At 38.7% G+C, this 13264-nt stretch overlaps 1 protein-coding gene across 3 annotated transcripts in view; it reads right to left on the bottom strand.

Annotated features, from left to right (window-relative positions):
• Nucleotides 1-439: 439 nt before the first annotated feature.
• LOC124119667 (protein wech-like) overlaps nt 440-13264 on the bottom strand; it is a 29720-nt gene continuing 16895 nt past the window's right edge. Inside the window, exons 1-3 of one of the 3 annotated variants that reach the window (XM_048397833.1) lie at nt 7742-7869; nt 2661-2951; nt 440-2431 (exon numbers count right to left, since the gene is read on the bottom strand). In XM_048397833.1, the coding sequence (XP_048253790.1) occupies nt 765-2431; nt 2661-2949 (1956 nt within the window). In that variant the 5' untranslated portion in view covers nt 2950-2951; nt 7742-7869 and the 3' untranslated portion in view covers nt 440-764. Of the gene's footprint in view, nt 2432-2660; nt 2952-3760; nt 3888-7741; nt 7870-13264 lie in introns of those variants that run through there. The other 2 variants (XM_046482258.2, XM_048397831.1) reach the window with 2 other exon arrangements.

The raw sequence follows: 13264 nt of genomic DNA on the forward strand, positions 1-13264 counted from the left end.
TTCAATTACAAAAAAAAACGATCGGTTTACCTTCTTTTGTCCCTCTGATTATTATTCATCCCAGCTAAGCGTACACCAAAGTATACAGCGTTGACGCTTTTTACTCTCAATTCTTCAAAATAACATATCATTAAAACCATTTCATCACTTTCAAGTGTGATTTTGTCTTCCAAATGCGAACCTCTGGACAGATTGAATAACTATCGCAGGCAATATGGCAACTTACATGCACGTATGTGTGTGTCTGCTTGTACTAGTCCGGACTGATGCCGATTTATAGTGATAGCTCACTGAGATACCATTCCGCAGTTAAACATGAATACTCCACTCAGACACAGTATACTGACTCAGAGCCGATCAGTCCTTGTTGTATATTTCGCCCCTTAATGTCGAGCGCCAGACAGGGTAACAAGAAGTACTATCTTATGACGTCCTTTGGTATAACGCGGCCGGGGATCAAATCCCGGACCTTCCGCTCTCCGGGCGGTCATTCTACCACTAGACCACGGATGCGGTCCTATCACAGGAGTCATATGTGGGAATCGGGTGAAGCGATGTTGAAACAATCAGATGCAAGTGTACCTGTCCACCACTCCCTGTGTGTTCTCAACCCATCTAAAAACACACGTCAAACACAACAGTCGTTGTCCCCAAAAGTATGTCACTCCCATGTCCGGTTCATTCAGCACAGTTTTACAAGCAGTTTGGCGATTTGCAATCAGTTAGGTCTTGTATACAGCGTATGTGTGGCTCACAGCTAGCTACTACGTGACAGAGTAATGTCTATCTATTTCAGTCAATCCTTCGCAAAAGGTGAATACTTTCACATCATTATAGTTGGTAACGTAAAGCAAGCCATCATCATCCAGACAGATACCACGAGGACACTCAAGGCCATCATGTTGTGTGAGAACATCTCTGACAAACTGCCCCGACTCTGTCAACTGAATCACCCTGTGGGAGTAACTGTCTACAAGCAGGATGTCTCCTGTGCTGGTTGTTGTGACACCCCGAGGATATTTCAGAGCTTTTTCTCCTGTAGGGGTGTAGGTGAAAACAACTTCGCCATCGCAGGTCGCAGATACCAGGGATTTTACTGCAGCATTACTGAATATCAAGTTGTTATTTCTCGTGACATGAATATAGGATGGGTTCTTTATCACACCTGTGTTGATAGATTTAAGTACATTTCCTTTCATATCCAGCACATCAACAGAGGCACGACTGTCCTTACCACCTGCTACCAGTTGTGAAGAGTTCAGACAGGCTAAACCATTATACTGCCTCTTTGTCTTCACAGTTGAGAGTAATGTAGGCTCAGGGTCAAAGTTGATGAAAGCTATTTGTTGTGTGTCTGGCAGAGTAACAGCTACCCGAGCTCCACCCACCTTAGCTACTTGACTTGGACCAGTGGGAAGATCGAGACATTTCTGGATGTGTCTTTTGTTTGAAGTATAACATGCATGAAGTCTACTATTAAAACTATCTATCACAACCATTACCTTGATACCATCAACAACTAATACTGCAACATCAAATAAACTACCGAGAAAGGCCAAGATGTCTCCCTGTCTGCGACAGTCTATTGTTTGCAGGAGAACAGGAGAAGACGTCCGGTCACTCACATCCTGAACAACCTTGACCTCCCCCAGCTGCACCTCATCCACATATCTCCTCAGTTTATCTGTGTCATGTGTGAAGACGATGGTGGATGGTATTGGTCTCTTGTCCTCACTTGTGTCCTCATCTCTGGATGCTACAGACACAGTCTCATATATATCATACATGTCTCCTACACAGTTTGACGTCACGGCTTTGTCTATGAACTCATACCGCTGCTGATGCATCTGGAGGTCAATCTCCTGGGACTTTCTGTGGGCTTTCCATTCTTCAATACGTATCTTAGTGAGTTGGTCGATACGCTCCAGCAGTTTCTTTTCTTTTTTCAGAAGAACGTCTACAGCTGCCATGCATACTTTCTGAACTTGGTCTTTCATCTCCTGTGCATTCGTCGATAGCTTTTCAATTTTCGAATTTGTTGAAGAAATATTATCAGTGTAAATTTTTTTTTTTTTCTCTTGGTTTCTAGTTTCAGTTATCAGACTTTCTTTTACAAGAGGCGTCATCGTATCTATGGTTTCAACATCATCACACTTCCTGTGTTTGATACTGCAGCATACAGTACAAATTGCCATCCTGCAATCTTTACAAAACAATTTTATCTTCTCATCCTTGTGAATTCTGCACATAAAGCGTTGTGCCTTTGGTTTCTCGTTACTATGGATACGTAAGTCAATCACTTCATGGTCACGTAACCGTGGCATCTTCTTGTGTAACTGGAGACACCCATCACAGAAGACATCGTCACAAATGGTGCACCACATTGTACCTGGAGTTGTCTCCCCATCTTCTTTGCACACGCTACAAGTATCTAAACATAAAGCACAGCGTGTTACAAAAACTACAATTTCTAGAACACACAACCACATACCACAACTTTTAATACATACTGTATGTTTACGAGCCATAGTTGTTAGGTGTATAAATGTCAATATAAACCAGCTCACTTCAAACTCAATCCTTCTCACTTTAATAAATATAAAAACTGCATTTCCAATACCTTTGTGTGCAAGACATGAAAACGTTTCAAATTTCCCTACCTGACGATTCCCCCAAATCGTCCATCAGCCCCTGTATCACGTGACTTGGTTTCAGTTGACTGCCCCACTTCTCTACTGGACTGTCAGGGTTGGTCACCCTCGTCAGCTGTCTACAGGAGGGACATGGGATGGTCTTGTCTTGTATAGCTTCAGGCTGTGTTTTGGTGTATTTCAGCAGACACGACTTACAGAAAGTGTGATTGCACTGAAGTGTGGCAGGGTCTGTGAACACCTCTGTACAGATGACACAGGTCAGATGGTTGTCCGTCAATTTCTTTGCGGTGGCCATTTCTGATGGAAAGAAATAGTCGGAATTAGCTTTAGAGTTTATGAAAATATATTTCATGGTGCTAAGGATCTCCAATGATCTATTCTTGCGGTGATCATAATAAAACACACACACACACACACATACATGCATAATTACACACACACACACGTACATACTCTCATACACACACACGTACATACATACATACATACATACATACATACATACATACATACATACATACATACATACATACATACATACATGCATACATACACAGATACAATCTTATTCATGCGCACACACGCACGCACACACACATACATACATACATATAGATATAGATATATATACAGATATGCGCACACATACATACATATATACACACACATATATAAACACACATACATACATACACACACACACACGCGCCATTTTGATTCCATGTTCAGCTACGGGTTCTGAGTCCAGTACAATGGTATACTGATAAAGGGGCATAACTCTAATATTCATATACAAATTTGCTACGCTAGTATAAACAGTCACCACTGCATAACTGTGTTCACACTAAGATTCTAGAAACAAACACGTGCGACATATGGTTACGTCGTTTTGAAGCGACCTAGCAGTACATTCATTATCTGTTAACATATTTCAACCTGCAAGTCAGGACTCGAGGAATGTTCAAGCTACTTTCGTTATTGAACTTCAATTTACCTTGATGTCGACTATATTTCAAATATATGGGTGGTTTTAACACGAGTCTGTGTGCAATGAATCCGAAAACAACATATTCCAGTTGTATTTCAACAGACATCTATTGTGTTACCTTTACAGATACCGCAACCTGGACGAGCACCCGCAGTAGACTGTTTTTCACTTCCTGGTCGTTGCCTCAGCTTGCACTGATGATCACGTGACATGTTCAAGCCATCGGGGAGAATGTATGTGATCACGTGACACGCGAATCTCGTACACAGTGACACAGTTTCTCAGATCTATTGTGAGCAGTCAGCAGATATATCATGTTGTGAGAGTTTATTGTGACGAAACACTATTGGAATAACAAATACAATGCTCCCAACACAACGTCATATGTGAAGTACTGTGCGCCGTGTTCAAATACTATAATATATGAAATACACAGAACACAGTACAGTAAATCATGAATCATTCAAATTATATTTGAAATGAATCATTTTATAAATATATTCGTTTTCTGTTGAAATAAACAGAATAAATAAGCTGTTGTGTTGTTCTTAGCAGAGAAAATGTCAATTCTAACAACAAGAAAACTGTAGAAATTATATCTTGCCATCATGCCCCAAGTCAGAAGACATTTGTCATTATGCACATGAGATCAAAGTTCGGTTCAGAGTCTATGTTACAGTTGTAAGAGGCATACGTGTTAAAGATTGACTGCAGTAAAAAAGAAAGTTAGTGAATATAGAGCACGGTATAAGGATATTTTACAATGTAATCACAATATTAATATATTAAACTTCAACAATAAAGAATTTTGACAAAGCCTTCATTGTTTTAATACAACCGAGGTAAAAAATGTTAGTCAACTCACATAACTAAGATTTCGATTAAATAACCTTTAATTGTTAAGTAAATAAGTTTGAAAAGCCCTCACAAAGAACGTGTTGCGACATCTGCTGTTAGACCTCGAGTTTTGAATGCAGCAAACAGCTGAGAAAGCTATGTATAAATACAGACTAAGTACTAAAATACAGATTGAATAACGTGACTGAATATTGCAGAAAGTGCTGATGATAAGTTAATTATTATATACACATAATACTCCTCAGCAAATAACATAACTCATATCGTGTGTAGACCATCTGCTCCTTCAAATCAACCACCCACATGGCAGATAGACAGGCGACATACTTCATAATCAAACCGTACCACATCTTCCCGAGGCAAGGGGTTAACTGACTATTGCTTTTACAGTCAGTTAATTCCCTTGCCTCGGGAAGATGACCCTACCACAGCCCAGCAGCACTGTGTAACCACTATGAATGCAACGCGCTAAAAACTTGATAACTTGCACCGATGTTAATCTATCAATTCTCGGACAAACCTACAAGTAAAAATAAATACCCAAATAAAAAAATCATTTGGCCGTAACACTTTAGATAGGACTTGTGTCCATACATCAGGAATTTAAACATGTGTCAAATTAAAAAATAATTTACAAACAAACCCTGATCTTTATTTCATATTTAGGAACATAGACGTTTTATATTATCAAACCGACAATGAAGGCCCAGATTATGAAACTTTGAATTATTAAGACTGTCCAGTGCGCTGGAGCTGGAATATTGCGGCATTAAACAACTAACACATACAGACACACAACACATACGCACAAACGCACAAACGCACACACACAACATACACACGCACATACATACACACTCTCACACACGCACGCACAAAACTCACTCGAACGCACGCACATACACATACACACTCACACAGACACATAGACACACAAACACACATCCACACACAGAGACGCACACGCACGCACGCGCACGCACACACACACACACACCACACCCGCGCGCGCGCGCGTTTACCTGAAAATTACCTAATATAGTGACCATTAACAATTTGAAAAACGACTCACGACAGACGATGCACGACAGACGACTGACGTTTAGGGAAAGAGCAATGACATAAGCTCACTTGATTTATAGTTAGGAGGTTAGCTAAACTTGCCGCTCAAAACATATTTACCAAGTTGTTGTCTTGGCCTATTTCTGATGGAAATGAATGATATGATTAAGTCATGTTTTCAACACGATTTTGTCAAGTTAGTTGATGGGGCATGGTATGCGGAAACTTCCCATGATGTATTCTCTATTTCCCATGATGTATTCTCTATTTCCCATGATGTAATCTCTATGTTCATGATGTATTCTCTATTTCCCATGACGTATCCTCTAGTTCCATGATATAATCTCTATTTCCATGATGTATTCTCTATTTCCCATGATGTATTCTCTATTTCCCATGATGTATTCTCTATTTCCCATGATGTATTCTCTATGTTCATGATGTATTCTGTATTTCCCATGACTTATTCTCTAGTTTGCTGATATAATCTCTATTTCCATGATGTATTCTCTATTTCCCATGATGTATTCTCTATTTCCTATGATGTATTCTCTATTTCCCATGATGTATTCTCTATTTCCCATGACATATTCTCTATTTACATAATATACATTCTCTATTTCCCATGAAATATTCTCTATTTCCCACGATGTATTCTCTATTTCCCATGGCGTATTCCCTATTTCCAATAATTTAACTCTATTTCCCATGGCGTATTCCCTATTTCCAATAATTTAACTCTATTTCTCATGCTCTAGGTTCTATTTTCCCTGATGTATTCTCTATCATGTGATACTCATGAAACCCCATGACATAAGTTGTAAGTTTTATGCTTGCTGTGATCATGCTAAAAAAATCAATACATCATGTTGTCAACAATTACATTACCATTTTAGTCAACTATATTCAAGTGGGTTTTTCAAGGCAAATTATAAGACGACTTGAACCCGGATCGGGTGGTTCAGCATGTGAACATGCATTAGTGTATCTCTGTATCTGCAAGCCAAGACATATTTTGCATATAAATATACATAATATGTCTGTAAATTGTCGACATGAAAGTAGTTTGCACTTAATAAGCCGTGACTTGAATTTTGAACATATGTGTGTGTGTGTGTGTTTGCGTGCGTGTGTGTGTGTGTGTGTGTGTGTGTGTGTGTGCGTGTGTTTGCGTGCGTGCGTGCGTGTGTGTGCGTGTGTGTGTGTGTGTGTGTGTGTGTGTGTGTGTGTGTGTGTGTGTGTGTGTGTGTGTGTGTGTGTGTGTGTGTGTGTGTGTGTGTGTGTGTGTGTGTGTGTGTGTGTGTGTGTGTGTGTGTGTGTGTGTGTGTGTGTGTGTGTGATACTAATAGAATACATAAAATACCCACTGTTTTAATCTTGTCTCTTGTCGAACACAATATGTCAGTTACAATATATAGGTGTAATTGATTGTGTGCAATATATCATTTCTCTTGCTGTCATTGGTACAACATTATTGTGTAGCTGAATTGCTGGATATAATATATCATCATTGTTTGTCATTGCAAATGAACGATAGCACCTGATTACATTTTCATAAAACATTTTCAGTCATGCTTACACATAGAGCATTTTGCATTTAAATACATATACGAGTTGTGACGCACTAATAAAGGGACATAACTCTAATATTCATATGCCAAGTCCGTGACCCGAGTAATAACACGACATGAACCATCACTGAATAACTCGTGGTTTTTAGGTATCACAATAATGCCACATAAACAACAATGTGATAAAGTTGTTTTCAACATACCTAATAAACTGTTTGGCAAAAGAAAATATGCACATGAAAATTGGATTTTGCCCCAAATTTACAAACATTATCAAAACGTTTATATGCTGAAAACAGGTGACGAAACACTGCAAACGTAAGGTCCAATATACAAATGCGATACCTGTGTCAAATACATCACCATCGCATAACCATTTCTTGTTTTTTCCATTTTAGCCGCCAGAATTCGTGTTTACTTGCCCTGCAGTTTAGAACATTTCAGATGGCACACTTACTTCAACTTTCAAGTCACGGCTTATGACGTGCAACTTGCCTTGATGTCGACTGTTTTCTAATCTGGAGGTTTTGACACGATTCATTGTTGGTTAGATTGAATGAGAAAACAAAAGATTTAAGATATATTTCAACAGTGATCTCGTGTTTTACCTTTTCAGATACTGCAACATGGACGAGCACCCGGGGTAGAGAGGGATTCACTTCCTGGTTGAGTCCACCCAACACTGATGATCTAGGATACGAAGTTGCTATGAGGGAAGGAGGTACGTGATCACGTGACACTCTGTAGCCGAGGTTATCAGTTGTGACCTGTCAATAGTGTTGTCACCCTGCGATAGAGTAGTTATATTGCAATTACACAGAGAAGATTTGCGGCCAACCTGTTATTGAAACCTATGTCAAATCTAAAACAATTTACAAATAAATCCAATCTTTAATGAACGTCGTGGCGTCAGGAGTGAGTGAGTATGGTTTTACGCCGTTGTAAGCAATATTCCAGTAATATCACGGCGGGGGACACCAGAAATGGGCTTCACACCCATGTCGGGAATCGAACCCGAGTCTTCAGCGTAATAAGCGAACGCTTTAACCACTAGGCTACCCGACCGCCCCCGTGGCGTAAGGAACAACTACGCGATCGTTAATGCACAAAGTGCTTAAACCTTGAGTTAACTGTAAGTGACTTTAAACTCATTATCTACAATCAGCTTTTAAGTGGTATCTAAGCGACAGGAGAAATAAGAGAAACTGCAAAAGCTGACATAAATGATGTGCTGTGAACATAGGTATAAATTAAAGCAATGATATAAAAAAAATAGATACTTAAGTAGTTGACGTTAGAGATTGATATATCCGTGTCATGTCTGGTGCTAGACTAACATCTAGTCTCTGAAATGAACATATTTTACAGAAAAAACACTTGTTAAATTATAGCTATGAAATATAATAAAAAGGAGCCCCAGAGACTTTCTTCATTATCCTGATACTGCAGTGATCTAGACTTGCCATACATTATAATGTTGCATGAGCTGTATATATTTGTTTCAGGGTCTGTATGACAGACTAGTCTGGTGCAAGTGAAGCTGGACACTGTAAACAGTCAACAGTCGACGACTGCTATGATATATATCACCTGTTGTAATTTCAAAACAGACAGACATACAGTTTTATTCAATATAATGGGCCATTGACCAAAAGTACAATTGATACTACAACAGGATAGTTTCCAACGTGAATATACAGACGGTATCACAAACATATGAGAGAAACAAAATTATAGTTACATTGTATTTCAAAGACCTGATAGTACATTTCACATGATACACTTCTTTAATACAAATTCAAGTCAGGACTTGTGATATTGAATTTTCAAGCTTCTTTCCTTTACTTTGATGCCGACTATATCTAAAATCTATGAACTTTTGTTTATGATCTAATGTTTCACCTTTACAGATACGGCAACATGGACGAGAACACGGGACAGACAGCATCTCACTTCCTGAGTTAGGCCACCCAACACTGATAATCAAGTCACACGATGTTACTTGGCGTGAATGTATGCGGTCACGTGACATACTACCCCAATCAACTGTGAGCTGTCAGCAGATTATCATGTTGTGAGAGTTTATTTTGAAGAAACAAAATTGGAATGAGAAGTACATTGCTTCCTCCGCACCTCATTTGTGAAATTGATTTTGTGCCATGTTTATAAGATACTTTGTTTGGAATACGCATTAAAACATTTGCAATGTTCTATTATATAACACATGCAAAATATTCGTTTCTTGTTGCAATACATAGACTACAAACTTTACATAACACAGTTAAGACAGGACCTGTCACCTTACATCTGTATATGTTTAACCTATGTTGAAATAAATACATACTTGACATGTCAAATAGACACTGACCTTTAATTACCTTCTTATATTTAGCAACATCACCGTTTTAAGAATAACTAAACACATGCTTCAACTTGGAATTAATTATAAATGAACTAAAAACATAATCTGTCATCTGCGTTTAAGTGGTATCTTTACGACAGTTAAACATAGAAAAATAAAGGCAAAAGCTGACACTACTGATGTGATGTAAGTATTGATATACATTGAAGCAATAAGCTAAAATAATAGAGATACTTTAATAAGGTTCTTTAACGTGAGATCGACGGTAGGTGTTGATATATCTTTGTGTTACGTCGTGCACGAGTGAAGCTTGAAACTAAATCGTTATTGATACTGTATGACCGTGTCCGATAAATGGAATACTAGTATATATAGAGTAGACAAACTATCCTCGTGTCGTTTGGAATTTGTAAACAGTAGAAGTCATTGTCTTGGGTTAAAAAGTACATCTGACCAGTTTCAGTGGCAAAGTGATGAGTGTGTCATTTGATTTTTATGTCACTGTAACCAATGACGTCAGAATAGTTTCAAGAAATTCAATGATGCAATTTCATTGTAGCCATATTTCCTGGGAGATATCTCTTGATCTTCTCAGTGCTTAGCTATGCGATAATGTGACTGCCGCGATCTCCATCGCATACATTTCTCAAGTGATACACTGTATGAAAATGCAACTGTCACGATCTTCATGGCATATGTTTATTAAGTGATTCACTGTATCTAATGCAACTGTCGATATTGTATACATTATCCCTGGGGTTCAGTTTTACTGTAGCTGACACTATCACCATCATTTATTATTTCCCCCAGTGATTCACAATGAACATTAGCCATGCTGTCATGACATCCATGGAAAGCCGTTTACAGACAATCACCGACACATCCGGTATAGCACGTTTACTGACCCTACCTCCTGTTTTCATCGGTGCTTGGAGTATGCGATCTGTTGTTATTGGGACGCATGAGTGTGCATTTTGTCACAATATTCTGTTATTGTTTGCACCAAGTTGTTGTGATCTGCCATATGAGTGAATGTTCATACCGATTGTGATCCACTCGTCATGCTGAGCTGCAAAGGGTTAGTCCAGATTTTGAGAATACATGATGTTGGTGCACACGACGTTCACGGTCATCTCACAGATCAATCAGTAGGGTAGATGTTCGAGTTGGTAAAGGCAGCACCTTGATGTTCCCAGTTCCCATCAGGAACCACTGATACACTAGTTGTACGTGGGCAGCTTCATCCCATTAGGATTCAAACTGGCGTCAAATCCTGCACATAAAGGATACCACGACTGAGCGCAAACTCACGGTAACGAGCATCTGTGAGACCGTCATCAAGGCGAATGAGGTCTGTTCTAGAGCTGTAGGTGATGCCAACAACCACCATACCAGTTTCACTGTCTATGTGACGCAGCTGGTATGGCTCATCCATATGAATAGTCGAGAAGGAACCTCTATTTGTCAATGGACACGGTGTGACGCCAATGATGCAACTGCCTAACACTATGACGCCGTGCCAAGAACGTTCGTAAACGTTGGGATTCCGGGTTAGAATTGGTCCCCAGCAACCCATGCGTACCACGTACAGGACTAGGTGGTCAGGCTCGCTGACTTGGGTGATGGATGTCAGCATATTCCAATTGCGTGGGCCGATGCTCATGTTATCAATCACTCGATTGTCTGGTCCAGACTTATTTACAGACCGCCGTCTTATTGCTTTTAATATTGCCAAGTGAGGCGTTAAAAAACACCAAAAAAATAGACATGTGTCCTCAGCAGTCATCTTGAAACTGGCTGGCCACCTTTTAATTCTGTAAATTGCAAACACGATGACGTACTATTCGATAACTCAAACGCCTGTGCGATGATGAGCGTAATGTAGCCTTTAACGCTAAGAGTGTTATGAGGCGGTTGTAAATTTACATTTACCACGATTGTGACGCATTTACATATGGACAGTTTGCCTAAGCAAATTCCATTACAATTAACGCTTACTAATTGATTTATTGAGATCATCAGCAACTTATCGATGTGATTTCCATGACCTCCCTCGTATCACGCCATTTTTGCACTTCCGTAAAGTACAGTTTCATGTACACTACTGTTTTCGAAACAACACTTTTCCTTAATTCTTTTATGCTACACGGCAATGCGTGAGTAAGAAATCATGGAAGTAAACATTTGCATGCATTTTCCATGCATTCGTTGCGTTTGAGTAGATTCAACATGGACTGTTCCAAATCACTCCTAATGCGAACCCTTATTGGATTCGAGGTGATGTACTGGATTCGATGGTCCGAGTTGGTGCTTTGGCTTTGGGTCGTTGGTCATAATACTGGATTGGCTGGGCCGTTAAACAATAAACGAACGAATATCCAGTTTAGTTTTGAAATTGAAAATATCAACCTCCTCCCGCTAATTCATATCCCTCTCATTAATATTTCCTGTTCCTGAAACGCAACACTGGAGATCGAGTATCCATATCTTAGTCTTAGACGAGTAGCTTAATCAAATAATTAAAAATAGACAAAGGATAGTGTATTTCTGCCGCTTGTGTGATATGATAGAATTAGAGATATTTAAGCAACGGCCTGTGCTCACATCATCTCTGGGCCACAATATATCGGTTTAAACAGTTGTGGTTTACTGCTAGCTCTGCCCAAGCATGGCTCGGACATTTGCAAAGTTGACAATGAACCTCCATTCATTATTTAACACGGTGTGACGCCAATGACGCCAAAGACGCATGCCTAACGCCATGACGACGTACCCAATACGTTGTTAAATGTTCGTCATGTTTGTGATTCCAATCACTGGACAACATATGAAGACAACATGCAGAATTATGAATATTACATGTTTCAGATGTATACCACGTACAAACGGTGTAAGGTATGGCGTTAATGGTAATATTGAGATTGTCATCTGACATAAACAGGGTTATCAATATGTGTATTTATATTTATATATATACTTATTTTATATTATATTCATTTTTATAACAAAAGACTTATTATTTTTTTAATACAAAGTGACATACATAGAATGATAGAAAGCGAAATCAGTCATACAATGACATATGTTGTTATTAGGTTACCCCTTAAACTGCTTCATCTGCTGCTTTATATTGCGACCACATATATTGTTCTGGTACCAACTGTCCACGAGGCATAGGTGGTATCGGTGGACATTTCATTTCAAACTATGCACCGAGGTTCAAGAGATATATGGACATAAAGAAGAGGTAATAAACGTTATGAACTATATAATAACCTTTAAAGGTTTATGTTTGGTCTAGGCTGATTATAATACCTAGAATTTGTTGTCAGGGAATTAGCGAGGGACTGCACACCTTAAAACAACCAACAGAAGCATCTTTTAGTGGCCAGTCTTTATTCGGTGTATATCATCAATCATTTACATATCACAATAAAACATAAGCAAAGTACAACCTAAAACAATTAAAATATTAAAATTATGAATGAAACAGTTACAGTATAAATCTTACTGACAATGTATCGTACAATAAACAATTGCATTTTTAAACAAATGAAACGAAGACAATTTACATTTGGTTGAAAATAAAAAACATGTCATCTAGCGCAATTAAGGATTCTGTATTGTAAGTAAATAAGATAACTCTTCGGAAAGACATGTACTACATGTGTAACCAATTACTAAAATAATCTCACATTATCTTAGATATTTATGAATAACGTAATGATAAGCTTCACTTTAATACATCCAGCAGAAGATAACTTAAACC

Source organism: Haliotis rufescens, unplaced genomic scaffold (assembly GCF_023055435.1).
Source record: "Haliotis rufescens isolate VD_foot unplaced genomic scaffold, xgHalRufe1.0.p SCAF_17, whole genome shotgun sequence".
NCBI classification, from domain to species: domain Eukaryota; kingdom Metazoa; phylum Mollusca; class Gastropoda; order Lepetellida; family Haliotidae; genus Haliotis; species Haliotis rufescens.